At 36.4% G+C, this 14,338-nt stretch overlaps 1 protein-coding gene across 9 annotated transcripts in view; it reads right to left on the bottom strand.

Moving 5' to 3' along the window:
- Nucleotides 1–10,532: 10,532 nt before the first annotated feature.
- Nucleotides 10,533–14,338, bottom strand: part of baz2a (bromodomain adjacent to zinc finger domain, 2A) — a 49,139-nt gene continuing 45,333 nt past the window's right edge. For all 9 annotated transcript variants that reach the window (XM_060893649.1, XM_060893644.1, XM_060893648.1 and 6 more), the window contains 5 exons: nt 13,986–14,121; nt 12,006–12,152; nt 11,660–11,886; nt 11,321–11,464; nt 10,533–11,126 (listed from right to left, as the gene is read on the bottom strand). In XM_060893649.1, coding sequence (XP_060749632.1) covers nt 10,943–11,126; nt 11,321–11,464; nt 11,660–11,886; nt 12,006–12,152; nt 13,986–14,121 — 838 coding nt within the window. In that variant the 3' untranslated portion in view covers nt 10,533–10,942. The remainder of the gene's footprint in view (nt 11,127–11,320; nt 11,465–11,659; nt 11,887–12,005; nt 12,153–13,985; nt 14,122–14,338) is intronic.

Genomic DNA, 14,338 nt, shown 5'->3' with positions numbered 1-14,338 from the left:
GACACCCTGGGCGCCAGTTCCTCAGGTCCGTCAGGTCTCCCTTTTTTGGCAGTAGTGTCAGGACAGCCCTCCTACAGCTCAAAGGGAGTCTTCCTCTCCTCACGCTGTCCCTTAGGATGTCCAGCACGTCCTGCCCTATAAATGCCCAGAAAGCCTTGTAGAACTCAACAGAGAGACCGTCGAAAGCTGGCACCCATCCGTTCTCCATCCCCTGGAGGGCCTTGTGAAGCTCCTCCAGTGTCAGCTTTGTCCATCTCCCTGGCTGCTTGCTCAGAGCGCTTTGGCAGATAAACCAGGGAACTCTCCTCCACCATCTGTGCCCCTGACAACTCACTGCTGTATAGCATTGTGTAAAAGCTTATGAGAGATCACCTGATTCTGTTCACAGAGCATGTATAAACCTGTTCTGTCCATTCTTTTGCTCCAAACTGAAGAAGAACTTCAGTTCAACTTCAGCATAAATTTCATTCGCGTTTTTAAAGCGTGAAAGGACCAGCTCCCCTAGTGCTGTAATGTGCTGTAACAGTTAATTTAATTTGGCTTTTTTTTACTTTTTAGTGCTTCAATATGCCATCGATCTCATGTGACCTACAAACGCTGGAGTCCCACTATGTCTATCTTCAGAGCTTTCAGAGATCTAACAATTTCTCTTGTGAAGTTGAGAGTTTACTGTTGATAAAATTCTTTCATTTGTGTCTTAGTCACTACTGTAGAGAGCTAAAAGCTGCCTTCTCAGATTTAAAACAAGTTCATAAATAAATAAAATATTCTCTGAAATTAGCATCCTCTAAAAATGTAGTGTTAAAATGGCTCTAGGCACACCTAGGTTTTTTTTTTACCATACGATGATCAGAGATGCCTGCTGGAACAATAAAACACTTTGTAAAAAGCCAGTTGAAAAAAACATAAAAACAATCTAATCTTGCCAGGGAGAGTGTTTTATCAATGCACGGGCCCACGCCTGTCTGTTTTTTGTTGAAAGTTCTCCATATGTCACCTAACTGATGGGCCTCCATAATCTCCAACAGGTGTTTATGGGATGCTGCATGAGGTTCTGTGAGGTTACGATCTAAAATGTCTTCTGTACAGTTAAAATCACCAGCTGAAAATGTCAGAAGTGTTTCACTCACCAATCACATTGCTAAGCAGGGGCGTCACTAGGCCCTTTTTAGGGGGGGCTTTAGCCCCCCTAAACTTCTGCCCAGGCCCCCTAAAAAATTATTTGATTAATTATTTTTGATCGCTTCAGTCCCCTTTAAAAACGCATTTGAAGCGACAAGCTGCGTCATGTTTCGGCTCCTCCCCTGAACTGAGTCTTCGTGGATTCAGCGCGTTTTTCAATCCACAGTGAAGCCGAGCAGAGCGAACATCAGAGAGTACAAGGTGTGTGTGCTTTTATTGATGGATTGTTATGATATGACATCTGCATCGGTGCAGTTCTTGTAATTGCAGTTTACTGGACCAATACACAGTTCGGTTTCTCATCCAATGCGTCTTCGCTGCGTTCAACTTCAGCCCTTATCACAGTGTGATAGTTGTTTTTTCTTCCAACAAAAATGAAGCGATTAACACCCATGAAAATATACTTTAGAAAACGACCATGATTTATTTTAATTGACCTTTTAAAATGTAAAACATTATTGTGTATTTCGGCATTACAAATATGCAGCCATGCACAGAAATGATTAAAGACACACATCATTATATTGTCTGAAAGCACTAAATGGCACAACTCACAACTCAAAATTTTCTAGTGACTGGTCACATCTAAATTTTTCTTTTTTTTTACAGTGAAATACAGGGAATACAATGGAATAGTGGATTGCAATAAGGTTAGTAGTACAGTATACAACCCTACCCTGGGGGCTGAGCCCCCTAAAATGAAAATTCTAGAATTGCTCCTCTTGTAAGCTTATCTAAAAAAAAATCCTCTCCACTGCATTAGTGGGAGCATACAAACAGATAAAAACTAAAACCTTATCCATCAGTTTTCGATATTCACTTTAGTGATCAGTTTCTTCAAACGAAAGATTTCCACATCAATAAAAGCTCCTTCCTTTTTAAAATGTTTGACATCATGTAGACACTGTTTATGATCAGGGAAAAATCCTCTGTTGCCACATTCTTCTGCCATTTAGTGTTCTTTAAAAAATCTTAATGTCCTCAGTGCTGTTGTCCAGACTTAAATATTCCTGATGTGAATCAAAGTTTAACACTGAGTCTGACAGTCATCACTATCCGATTCTCTTTGCTCTGCCTTTGTATCTTTATTGACTGTTTCTTTCCTTGCATTTTCCTTTTCGTTGGTACTTTAAACATGGGCTCATCCACCATCTCCTCAGCAGCCCCAGGATCTTCAGCAGCCGGCCTAACTGTAGCAGCAGAGACAACGACCCCAGGTGTTTGACCAGTGGAGACTTACATCCAAGGGGGATTTTCTTAATGGGGAGGCCATTCGCCCATACTGAATCAATTCAATTCAATTCAGTTCAATTCAAGTTTATTTGTATAGCGCGTTTTACAATGGACATTGTCTCAAAGCAGCTTTACAGAACATAAACATAGAACAGAAGATAAACATAAGGAGTAGTATAAAGAATTAATATAATAAAAATTCAAGATATATATAGTTCACGGTGTGTATGTATGTATGTATGTATGTATGTATGTATGTATGTATGTATGTATGTATATGTATTTAAGTCTGAGGTAACTCAGGCAGCAGTGGCAAGGAAAAACTCCCTTAGATTGGTAAAGGAAGAAACCTTGAGAGGAACCAGACTGAAAGGGGAACCCATCCTCATATGGGTGACACTAGATGGTGTGATTACAAATATACAGTCAGACATATGTTGTATTGGTGTAAGGATCACATGGAGTTCAGATCTCCTCTTAGTATCACAGAGTCCAACTGGAGCTGGTAGATCTGTAGATGCCTCAGGATTCTCACAGAGTTGGCCTCGTCTCAGTGGAGGTCCAAAAACTTCATCGCACGGAAGACGATCGGAGCTGGTACAATGTCTGGATGTCTCGGCATGGGTAGAAAAAGAGAAGAGCAGTGCAGAGGGATTTACATATCTGCTGTTCATAAAAATGTGCAAGTCTCGTGTAATAGTGCACAATATAATGGGATGTGTTATGTGTATGCCTGACTAAAGATATGAGTTTTTAATCTACATTTAATCTGGGAAAGTGTGTCTGAGCCCCGAACACTATCAGGAAGACTATTCCAGAGTTTGGGAGCTAAATAAGAAAACGCTCTACCACCTTTAGTAGACTTAGATATTCTGGGAACTACCAGAAGTCCTGAGTTTTGTGATCTCAGAGAGCGTGAAGGATTGTAACGTGTTAGAAGACTAGCTAGATACATTCCTTACCAATTTCTTTTTCTGTTATAAAAGGAGGGACATTAGACAGAATCACTTTTTTAGCAGGAAAACTGAGGGCAGAAACTAATTTAAGCTTGTTGTTAATCATTGTGCCTTTCTGAGTCAGCTTTCTAACTTTTTCAGCTTCGTTTATTTTGAACGAAGCTGAAAAAGTTAGAAAGCTGACTCAGAAAGGCATGTATGTATGTTTCACATTTCTCTACACTTGCCGTGCACACCACCCTCACACCGTGAAGGCAAGTCACACTTTCACACAACTTTGTGTTCGGATCTGCCATCGCCATGCTTCTCAGACACACTACTTACACACTCACTCACACACAAACACCCGCACACACTCACATGTGCACACAGTTATTTCCTCACACACACACAAATATTTATTATATATCCGAGATGTTTAAACGGAAACAGTTGCACTAAAACTAAGGAAAAGTACTGCCTTATTCTATGATTCAGGACTTTTTACCAGTTACAACTCTGTTATAGCAGTCTTTTAGCAGTCTCAGTGATCTTTAATATCTTATTATTTGTCACTATTTTACATACAAACCCCAGGGGATGGCAAACCATACTTCAATCACGTTTTAGAGTACTGATATTGAGCTGGCATATATGAGAGCGGCAGATGTGGTGGTAGTTTGGCAGTATTTATACCCATGAACCGGAAGGAACCGACCTAGAAGTTCGGGTAGCACCCTCTGGTGGCGTGAAGGGAGGTTGCAGCTGGGGTTGTTACACTAACAAACAGATCTTTTACAAGGCACCTGTTTTAAATGTATTTTATTATTGTTTGAGCATTGTTTTTTTTTACATTCTAATGAATGTCCCTTTTTATTAGAGATTAGTCCTTTCTATTGGCTCATGAGGGGCAAATTTTTTCAAGCTTACAATTTGTTTGCTAGTCGCCCGGTGGCCACTCTGCTTGGGTTTGATCTGCATTGTCAGCCATGATTCACTGCCATGCCTTCTTTGAACCATTGTTGCATCAGTCAGCTGTATGGTCTGGTCTTTATCAGCAATCATTTGAAGACTTTGGGAGTCCATGGTGAATTTGCAATGACCTATTAATTCCTCAGGAGCTCTTGGTTGCACAATTCTAAACTTTTGTAGGAAGAACATTATTTACCATTTACATTATTTACAGTCCAGTGTCACCCAAATGAGGATTTGTTCCCTTCTGAGTCTGGTTCCTCTCAAGGTTTCCTCATATCATCTCAGGGAGTTTTTCCTTGCCATTGTCGTCTCCGGTTTGCTTATTAGGGATATATGTTAGAAATATATTGTGGAGTGATTTTGCAGACAATATTAAAAAGGAATTGCAAATTATATTATATTTGCAATTGCATTTCCTACTTGTCATTATAAAAACCGTGACATTATTCAAACGCAAATGCAAACCGTTTGCATTTCCGTTTACACAAACACAAAATTTATGCCAAATTTCAAATGGAAAAATGGAAAAGCATAATTATTCATTTGTAACTGAGAAGAAAACAAATCAAATTCTGTTAAGTGTGGGACACTAAGAAAATTGTAGGAATATTGTGCTGCAATATTAAAGAACAAAAAAATCTTCTGGAGAAAGAAAAAATAATTTTGGGTAAGGTAGAGCAAGATTTATACTTGATGCAATATGAGTATTGCGTGCGCAGCTATCTACCACCCAAAACGATTGAGAGGGGCTTGCGACAGTGGCACAGTGTGTCACAGACTTAACAGTCAAAGTTCAGCACAAACTGAATCCTTTCCCTGTTTTTAATTACATTTAATTCAAAAAGTTTTTTTTTTTTTTTTTTTTTTTTTTTTTTTTTAAATACAACGTAAAAAACAAAACCCAAATACAGAGAAACAGGTAAAACCAAGTAAGTATCGCTACTAATTTTATTAGTACATTCTACAGATGTAAGGTATATCTTTGAAACAACATAATGCCATGTTTTAAAAATTATATTTCTGTAAAAATATAGAAGGGAAAAACTCACAAAAACTGTACATTATTTAAAATCCACAAACACCACATTTGATTATGCCTTAGTTCTATATTTCCTTAACATCCAGCTCTTTTAGGGAAAATTATCTCTATAAACAGATTGATATACAGAATTATACTATACTGGGACACATTCAGTGTAAAACTACATTTTATTATCATAGTTATTTCTATTCTCATGTTTATCATGTTTTTCATTGATGAAAACATAATTATATACAAGCTCAGTGTTCTATATCTATTTAAATGCAACATAAAATCTCCAAATAAAATTCATACATTCATTCATTCATCTTCTACCGCTTATCCGAACTACCTCGGGTCACGGGGAGCCTGTGCCTATCTCAGGCGTCAAGGCAGGATACACCCGGGACGGAGTGCTCCAAATAAAATTATAAAAGGAATATTGCATCAAACATTTCCTTGCATCGTATAATTTGAGGTCTTCAAGGAATAAAAATTTTTGTACAACACTATAGATTAATACCATTAAGATTAACATTCATTAATCTTAACAACACTATAAATTCCAACCATTAAGATTAACATCCATTAATTTTGGGCACTGAATAAAACAACACTCCAGAAACAATAGAATTTTCAGTAAGATGGGGTCCAATGTCATGGGATACTGATTCATGTTGAAATAAATAAAAATTCTTGTCTTAAAAACCCAAGAATATTTTTAAGTAAAGAGCACATACTGTACAATGATCAGCTATAACCAGCTGAGGCATGGAAAAAACAAGAAATCTAAAGACTGAAACCATTTTTTTCCAGCAAAAATCTGCCCAGCCTGCCTTCTTCCCATAGTGTATCCTTGTGCCATCTCTGCACCAGCTAAGCAATACACATGCATCTGGGCATGTAAAGTAAACATAGGTCATCCAGTTCTATTTGATAAGCTCACATTCAACAGCTTTCAACAGTGAACAAAGGCCAGCAGGAGCACTCCAACAAATTTGCAGTCTCATATGCAGAAAGCTGCAAATGCACTGTGTGTTCTGACATTTCCATCACAGCCAGCAAAAAGTTTTTTTTTAGCTTTTGTTCTACACTAACTCTTCTCTGGAATTTGACCAGATGGGATAGCCTTCAACATCATATGCATCAATAAGCCTTGAGTGTCAGTGACCCTATAGTGGGTTCAATGGTTGTCTTTCCTTGGACAACTTGCAGTAAGAAGGTACTAACCACTTCACATAGGGAACACCCCACAAGACTTGCCATTCTGGAGATTCTCTTCCAATCATTTATCCATCATAATTTGACACTGTTCAAAGTCATTCAGATCCTTCCATTTGTACAGTTATCCTCAAATTTAAGAACTGTCTGTTTGCTTGGTGCCTAATACATTCCACCCCTTCACACATACCACAGAACTGTAATGTGTTATTTACACAATCTGTCTGTTTTTAATGTTATGGCTGATTGATACCTCAACATCTACTACAACTGGAATACCTGGACACCTGCACATTTATTGAGTTATCTAAAAAGACAAACATATGACAGAAGCACAATGCATAAAATTATTCAGCTACAATTCAATAGCTTCAGTTAATGTTCACATTAAACATATAAATGGACAAAAATGTGATCTGTTACTTTAATTGGTTTGAGGATTCCAGAAACTGCTAATCGCCTAAGGTTTTTAATCCACTTGGTGTTCCAGAGGGTCTGCAAGCTGAAACACCTTGTTGACAAGAGATACCTGATGACAATGTCCAGACTGGTCTGAGCTAAAAGAAAATCAATTAAGTACTCTTTACAAGAGTGCTAAGCAGAAAAGCAATAAAGAATGCAAAACGCATCAAACCTTTAGGTGGATAAACAGCTCAAACCAGTCTGGACATTTTCCTCTGACCCGTCTTATAAACAATGCATTTCCATCCCCAGAACCATCACTCATTTAATCTTTCTTGTTGTTTGTACCATTCTGTGTAATGCTCCCAGGATATTAACAGTTTATGAAATACTCAAAACAGCAACTGGCACCCATGTTACATTTCAGTCACAGAGATCACATTTTTTTCTAATTCTTATATTTGATATTGAAGCTCTTGACCTGTATCCACATGATTATGCATTGTGCTGTTGCCCCATGTTGTACTGATTGGATAACTGCATAAACGTGCAGGTATACAGATATTGCTATTAAAGTGGACAGTAAGTGTACCTATAAATTTTACTTTAAAAAAAAAAAAAAAATTTCCAGTTAAAGGCAATCTATAGTCTAGAACAAATGGTCCTTGTCTATACTGGCCATGCCAAGAATCAGCTAGACTTTTATCCAAACGTTATCTCCAGATATGTTGCATATAGGCTATTGCTATTCAAAAATCCCAGCTATTAAATTATTTTTTTCAGGTATAAACATACACAATAAAATAGATTTAAAAAATCCTGCTGTGAAAGCATATATAATGTGGTTTATAAAAGGAAAGCACCCTGTAAGGAATAACGCAGCAGATTTGCTTGTGGTCAGAGGTGCAAGAACTGATGTAATGCTCTTCATTGCTAAAATACATTAAAGTGAAAAACAAAAACAAAAAACAAACAAACAAAAAAAAAAACCATAACACTAAGGCTAGTGGAAATATACATATTTGCATACTGGTAGGTATACACATTAGCATGCATTCCACAAGTATCCATGTGTTCCAAAACATTTACAAAAAATATGAGCTAACTGCAATTGTAAATGCATTTATGAAAGGTCAAATGCAGTGCCATTTTACCAGTTCTATGATGCTTGTTATAACCAAACTGTCTGTTACTTTTCTGAGAACTTAGCATGGAAGATAACATAGCATCTAACAGTCCTGGTACTACAGGCCAGCCTAAGTGTGTACATGTGGATTTTTAGATGTTTCCAGGAGGTGATAGTCCGGTAATGTTGGGGAAGGGGAATGTGCATATAGGTGCATAGGCTTTAATACCTGTATTTAATTTAATCCTTTTGCTGTGGGAATGGAACTGTGGGACATTCTCATTTCCTTGCCAAGTACCAATATAAATATATCAATATTAATATCAAAGTCATCAACTTTTTTTACTCTGAACCTATTTGGGTAAGCTATAAAAGTCCTTGCTGTCATGCTCTTTCTTATTCTCATGTAGTTGAAGAAGTGGTTGATTGTCTGGTAAGGTGTAATCAGTTAGTGTCTGATGAGGTATAACATCAAAGTCTTGCGATGACTAATACATATACTAAATAACTCAGATGAAAACTGCCCTTGTGGCCAGTAAAGAACAAAAAAATAACAGAAGGTGATATTGTAATAGTAGTTCTAAATAGAGGACAGACAGAGTCACCTAGATCAGCCAAGTTGCTGAAAATGGGCAAGGACAAACATGGCACAACAGTGAACATTTTATTCGCTACACATGTGGGGTTTAAAAGGTGATGACTTTGCTATTGGTACTCAAGAATGAAACAAGCAGATGGTAAAACTACACAAAGACAAAAGGGGAAAAATCTATTGCCGAATCATGATTAAATACCTCATCTTCTATTACATTACTCTATGTATACAAAATACAATTATAAATGGACATGCATTTTATGAGCATTTTCAGAATGTTGAATAATGTTAAGCACAGTAGATAAACACGACAATCTGTTGGGATTTTGGGGGACTGCATGTAAGTCTTTCATGATGGCAGTGTACTTCAGTTTAACATGCGTAACCCTTTCTTTACATAATAACATAAATATGCTTCAATCCACTAGAAAAATTGTAACAGCAATAGTATATGGATAAAATTACTGTTATTTATGATGTGGATCTATGTGAATTTCCAAAGAGAAAAATCAGGTACATATCTTAAACATTTTCAGACATCTTTTCTTATCTGGTGAGTGGCTGAAAGGTCTATTCTTTTGAATTTCAAATCAGTTAACCAGTTTCAAATCAGTTAATCAGTAAACAAAATTGGACACAGGATCTACAAAAAGATAAAAAAAATAAAATAAGTTATTACAACCATTTGTTCTGCTAATGTTACAGGTCCCATTATTGTTCACAGCAATATTAAAGTTATACCCTATTGTGTCACTAATAGTTAAAAGAAATGTATAAGTTAAAGCACATATACATATATTTAAGGATTAAATATACATACATGACTCAAATGCTCAAAATGTTCAGTGACTAGTTAGATTATTTGATAGATGACTGACTAACACAGAAAATGGCAGATAGACAATAGTCAGCAGAACCAAAAGGTAAATTTGTATTGCACATTTTTAATGCTTAAAAAAGTGAAGACTTTGATTTTTTTTGTTTGTTTTTTGTAGTTTTTTTCAATCAAATAAAAAAATCAGCCAGAAATTTAGAAATTGTAAGTTGGATAACATGTAAGTTGGGCCTTTCAATTCAATTGTATTTGTATTGTACTTTTAACAATAAACAATGTCTCAAAGCAGCTTATGCACTTTCTACTATATCAGCATAATTGTGCGAGCATAATCTGCTTGTTTTAGATAACATGCCTATCTAAGTTCAACTGACAAAGATGTAAATATATATTGTAAAATGCTAACTTTTCTCCAATATCTCTTTGAAATGTACCCGAGTCAGTATTTATTTTTACTATTATGCTGACATAGTAGACAGTGCATAATATACTGTAGATCAAGGCTATTCAATTAGTTTGTCATGGGGGCCAGTTCATGAAAAGCATCCAAAATTTAACTGAGTCTTAAGTGCACACACACACAGACACACACACACACACACATATATATATATACATATATACGTAAATATATATACGTATATATGTATATATATATATATATATATATATATATATATATAATATATATATATATATATATATATATATATATATACACACACACACACACATATATATATATATATATATATATATATATATATATATATATATATATATATATATATATATATATATATATATGCCATAGTATGTACTCTTTTTGGTAATGAATACTGTCACTTGATCACTGTTGTTGCTAAAACAACTTAATGGACAGCTACACGATCGAGCATGTGTATCTGAAAAAGAATTTAGGAAGCAACTGTAGAGTGCTTCATTAAAGATAGTAGTATAAAGGATAGTAAAAGGTTTAGTACGAATTAAACACAGTAACACACACATTTCAAACAAAAGTATTTCATCATTTTAAAAAATACAAAAATGAACAGGTGAGGTATAAGTGTATACGGTGAAGTGGTGTATGATTAGACAATTTTTTTGACAATGGCACAGCCCAGTACAGTTTGTGAAAATTTTAAATACACAAATCATTTTCTTTGTATTTTTACAGCATGATTTAATATACTGTATACCTGCAGTGTGCTATAGTGAGCACCAGTTCCTATGTTTTCTTTCACTCTAAAATACCTGAAATTAAAAACAATATTTTTCTGCTATGCCCCTCAAGCAACAATATATAAAATAACAGGAGGGCACAAAATGACTACAGATTTGCTAAAAAAAAAAAAGTTTTCTTGGAGGAGTGAGTGGGACTGGGCATATGTTGAAATATTATTTCCCCAAAAGCAGCCTATTGGCAAGTTAGCAAGTTGGCTCTGTTTTCACACTTTGAATAGAATTCTGCCCAGCGGCTCTCAAAAAAGTGCCTCATGGAGTGTCCGGCCATGCCCACCTCTGATGTGTCTTCATTAAAGAGCTCACAGTTGTTAAAGACCAGCTGAGCATCTGCAGCAAATTCCTCACACGTACTATAGCTGCAACAAGAAATATACAAATTTAGTTAAGTTACTTTAAGTAATAATTTTACCTGGAAAACATGCTGCCTCATAAAATAAACAGATTAGTTGTTTGAATTTAAACTATTTAACTGAGCACAGTGAGAAGCAAATAAATAAAATAAGACAGATATACATTTTTAGATTATACACAAACCCTCAAGTAATCTTACCCTCCCTTTAAAAGCCTTTCCCGCATTGTTAGGAAATCCATAGGGTTTTTAATGATGCGGCGGTATCCAGGCACAAGTCTTGGGTTAACTGGCTCTAGAAAGGGCCAAGCATCAGTATGGGCCTCCATCTCCATCAAAATAATTCTGAAAAACACACAAATATGTTCAATACATTATATAATGCAACATCTGCAACTTATACATTACATAATACATTACATTCTAAAAGTTATACTATAATAACTATTGTAAATTATTATTAAACTATGTTTATACCCATGGCAAGCTCATATTAACACACTTATCCTAATTGAGATATAATACAAATTTCTAACTCACTCGCAGTATGTGAGGTCAGGTTGGTTTCGTGTAGCCATGCGTTTGCGTTTGGGGAGGGGGTAGCTTGACCCACTGGAGGGGGTGGAGACGTATTTTTGCAGTGTTGTCATGCTCTTCCTATGTCGCTGCTCCTCATTTGAATTTTCAACTCCATGAGCAGGGCGCCGTTTTTGTGCCTTTGCTCTCTGTCGGGCTGATCGGTTTGTCTGAGAATCTGTACCAGATTCCTTAGAAGACATACAAATAAAGATGTTAAATACCCCAAATATAAAAGCAATTTGAAAAAATCCAAAGGTGACATGTTTTCCTATTATTTTGTAAGGATTTGAGTTTCATGCTACATTACCAAGGAATGGCAGGTGGGACAGAACCAGTCACCTTCTGGCACCTGAGTAACCTTTGGCCTTAGGCAGAACATGTGCCATCCATGGTCACAGCCATCACATAGCAGTAGACATGCATCATTATCACCCTTATGGCACACCTGGCACGTCTGTAAACACATATTTTTTGTTTTTTAGGAATTACAATTCAAAGACATTTTTTTCCAAGGTATGTAGGAAATACCATACTGTTAATAGAACTAAAACATCAGTGAGATTCAGTATAGTAAACCGCTGCCTACACTAAGCTGCTACCTACACCTAAGACTTATTTTGGAGCAGTAAACATTATTAGTAACATTACTAATATAATGGAACATAATATTTAATTTATTTTATTATTATTATTATTATTATTATTATTATTATTATTATTATTGAAATAATTCTGCAAACACGCACTAAACTCATGTATTTTTTTAGCTGATGTGACTTGAGGTTTTCCCATATCAAACAATAAATTATGCTAAAAACCTATCTATCTGTAGGTTAGATAAAATCCATCTATCTGACTGATTTAAACCAAAGGCAATGTTAAGACAATATAAGAATAAAAACCGTGAGAGGAACCTCACTTAAAAGGGCACCCTCCTCTAGGTAACTAACAATTGTATATAGTCAAGTGGAGTTGTGCAACTATGGAAGTATTAGCATGCTAATCAATGCTAGAATTATTAGCATGCTTCCGTCCGGTTCATGTGAAATTAAGTGTCAGGTTAAATAAAGTGTCACAGTAATATAGTAACTGTCTATAAATATTAAAAAACAGAACCGTAAAGATAATTAAAGGTAGACAGTTTGAGTTGAGGGGTTTTCAGTTGTTTTCAGTCCATCTCTGATTGTTGATATTTCTGGAATGTATTTCTGTTGTGTGCATATTGATCATGCTGGCCTAAACAGCACCCATGTGGAATGGATGGGGTGGGAGAGTGCAGCTGTAGGCATTATTGTTTTTTTTCATTTGTAATGTTTTTCTTACGTATTTTTCTAATTAACCAGCTTGGGACAGAAATACAGAAAAATATATGGAAATATAAAAAAAACAGGTGGTCACTGAAGAACAAAAACAGCTGGTGGTCATCCGATCAAAAAATGCAGCATTTTACTGATATCAATCTACATCCTAAATCCACCTCATTTAAAAAAAATTATATTTTCTTCCTCATTCTGTGCTCACCTTAATGATACAACTCAAACTAGTCTACTGATGTTATTTGTCCAATGATAAATTCGCAAACTTATCAAAACATTATCCGCAAAACTCCCCACTGTCAAACAGAACCATTGATGAATGTGCAGGGTAGAAATTCGGGTGAAATTGCAGTAAATCTTGTTTTTACCAAGATTATCCTACATGATTGTTTAACAATTACAAAACTACATTTAAGTTCCCTGTTACAGGCTAAACTGCAATTTTGTAAATTCCCAGTTCATTCATTCATCCTCTACCGCTTATCCAAACTACCTCGGGTCACGGGGAGCCTGTCTCAGGCGTCATTGGGCATCAAGGCAGGATACACCCTGGACGGAGTGCCAACCCATCGCAGGGCACACACACTCATTCACTCACACACTAGGGACAATTTTCCAGAGATGCCAATCAACCTACCATGCATGTCTTTGGACCGGGAAAGGAAACCGGAGTACCCGGAAGAAACCCCCGAGGCACGGGGAGAACATGCAAACTCCACACACACAAGGTGGAGGCGGGAATTGAACCCCGACCCTGGAGGTGTGAGGCGAACGTGCTAACCACTAAGCCACCGTGCCCCCCTAAATTCCCAGTTAATTCCATTAATTCCCATATATTCCCGTTAATTCCCATAGAAAGTTTCCAGCAATGAAAAATTCCCGGAATTTTGCAACACTAATCCTTATTAGAAAGTGAATGTAAAAAGCAAGACTGTCTAAATGCTATTCACTACCCAGTGGTATATTCTCACCACTTTTATGATCGATTTCTCCCAGGAAATGGCTCTTTCCAGTTGCAGTAGACACAATGAGAGCTGTGATGCACTTCGGCAGCGGCCCAGGGCTTGCCTCCAAATCCTCAACCTGGGGGTGATCTCATTCTCCAGGCTACAAACAGACCAATACAAAGAAAGATGTACAAATAAATATTAAAAAAAAAAATCATCATCACATCAAAGGTAAACTCCTGCCTTGTGCTCAGCATTCCTGAAAAGTTTCCAATTCAGTACAACCCTAAGCAGAATCAAGTGGTTAATGCAAGATTACGTCCAATAAACTGAAAAACAAAATCTCTCATTAATAAGATACCCGCTAAAGCACACAG

Source organism: Tachysurus vachellii, chromosome 19 (assembly GCF_030014155.1).
Source record: "Tachysurus vachellii isolate PV-2020 chromosome 19, HZAU_Pvac_v1, whole genome shotgun sequence".
NCBI lineage: Eukaryota > Metazoa > Chordata > Actinopteri > Siluriformes > Bagridae > Tachysurus > Tachysurus vachellii.
Note: the sequence above shows the minus strand (reverse complement) of the source record. Positions and strands in the feature narration are given on the sequence as shown.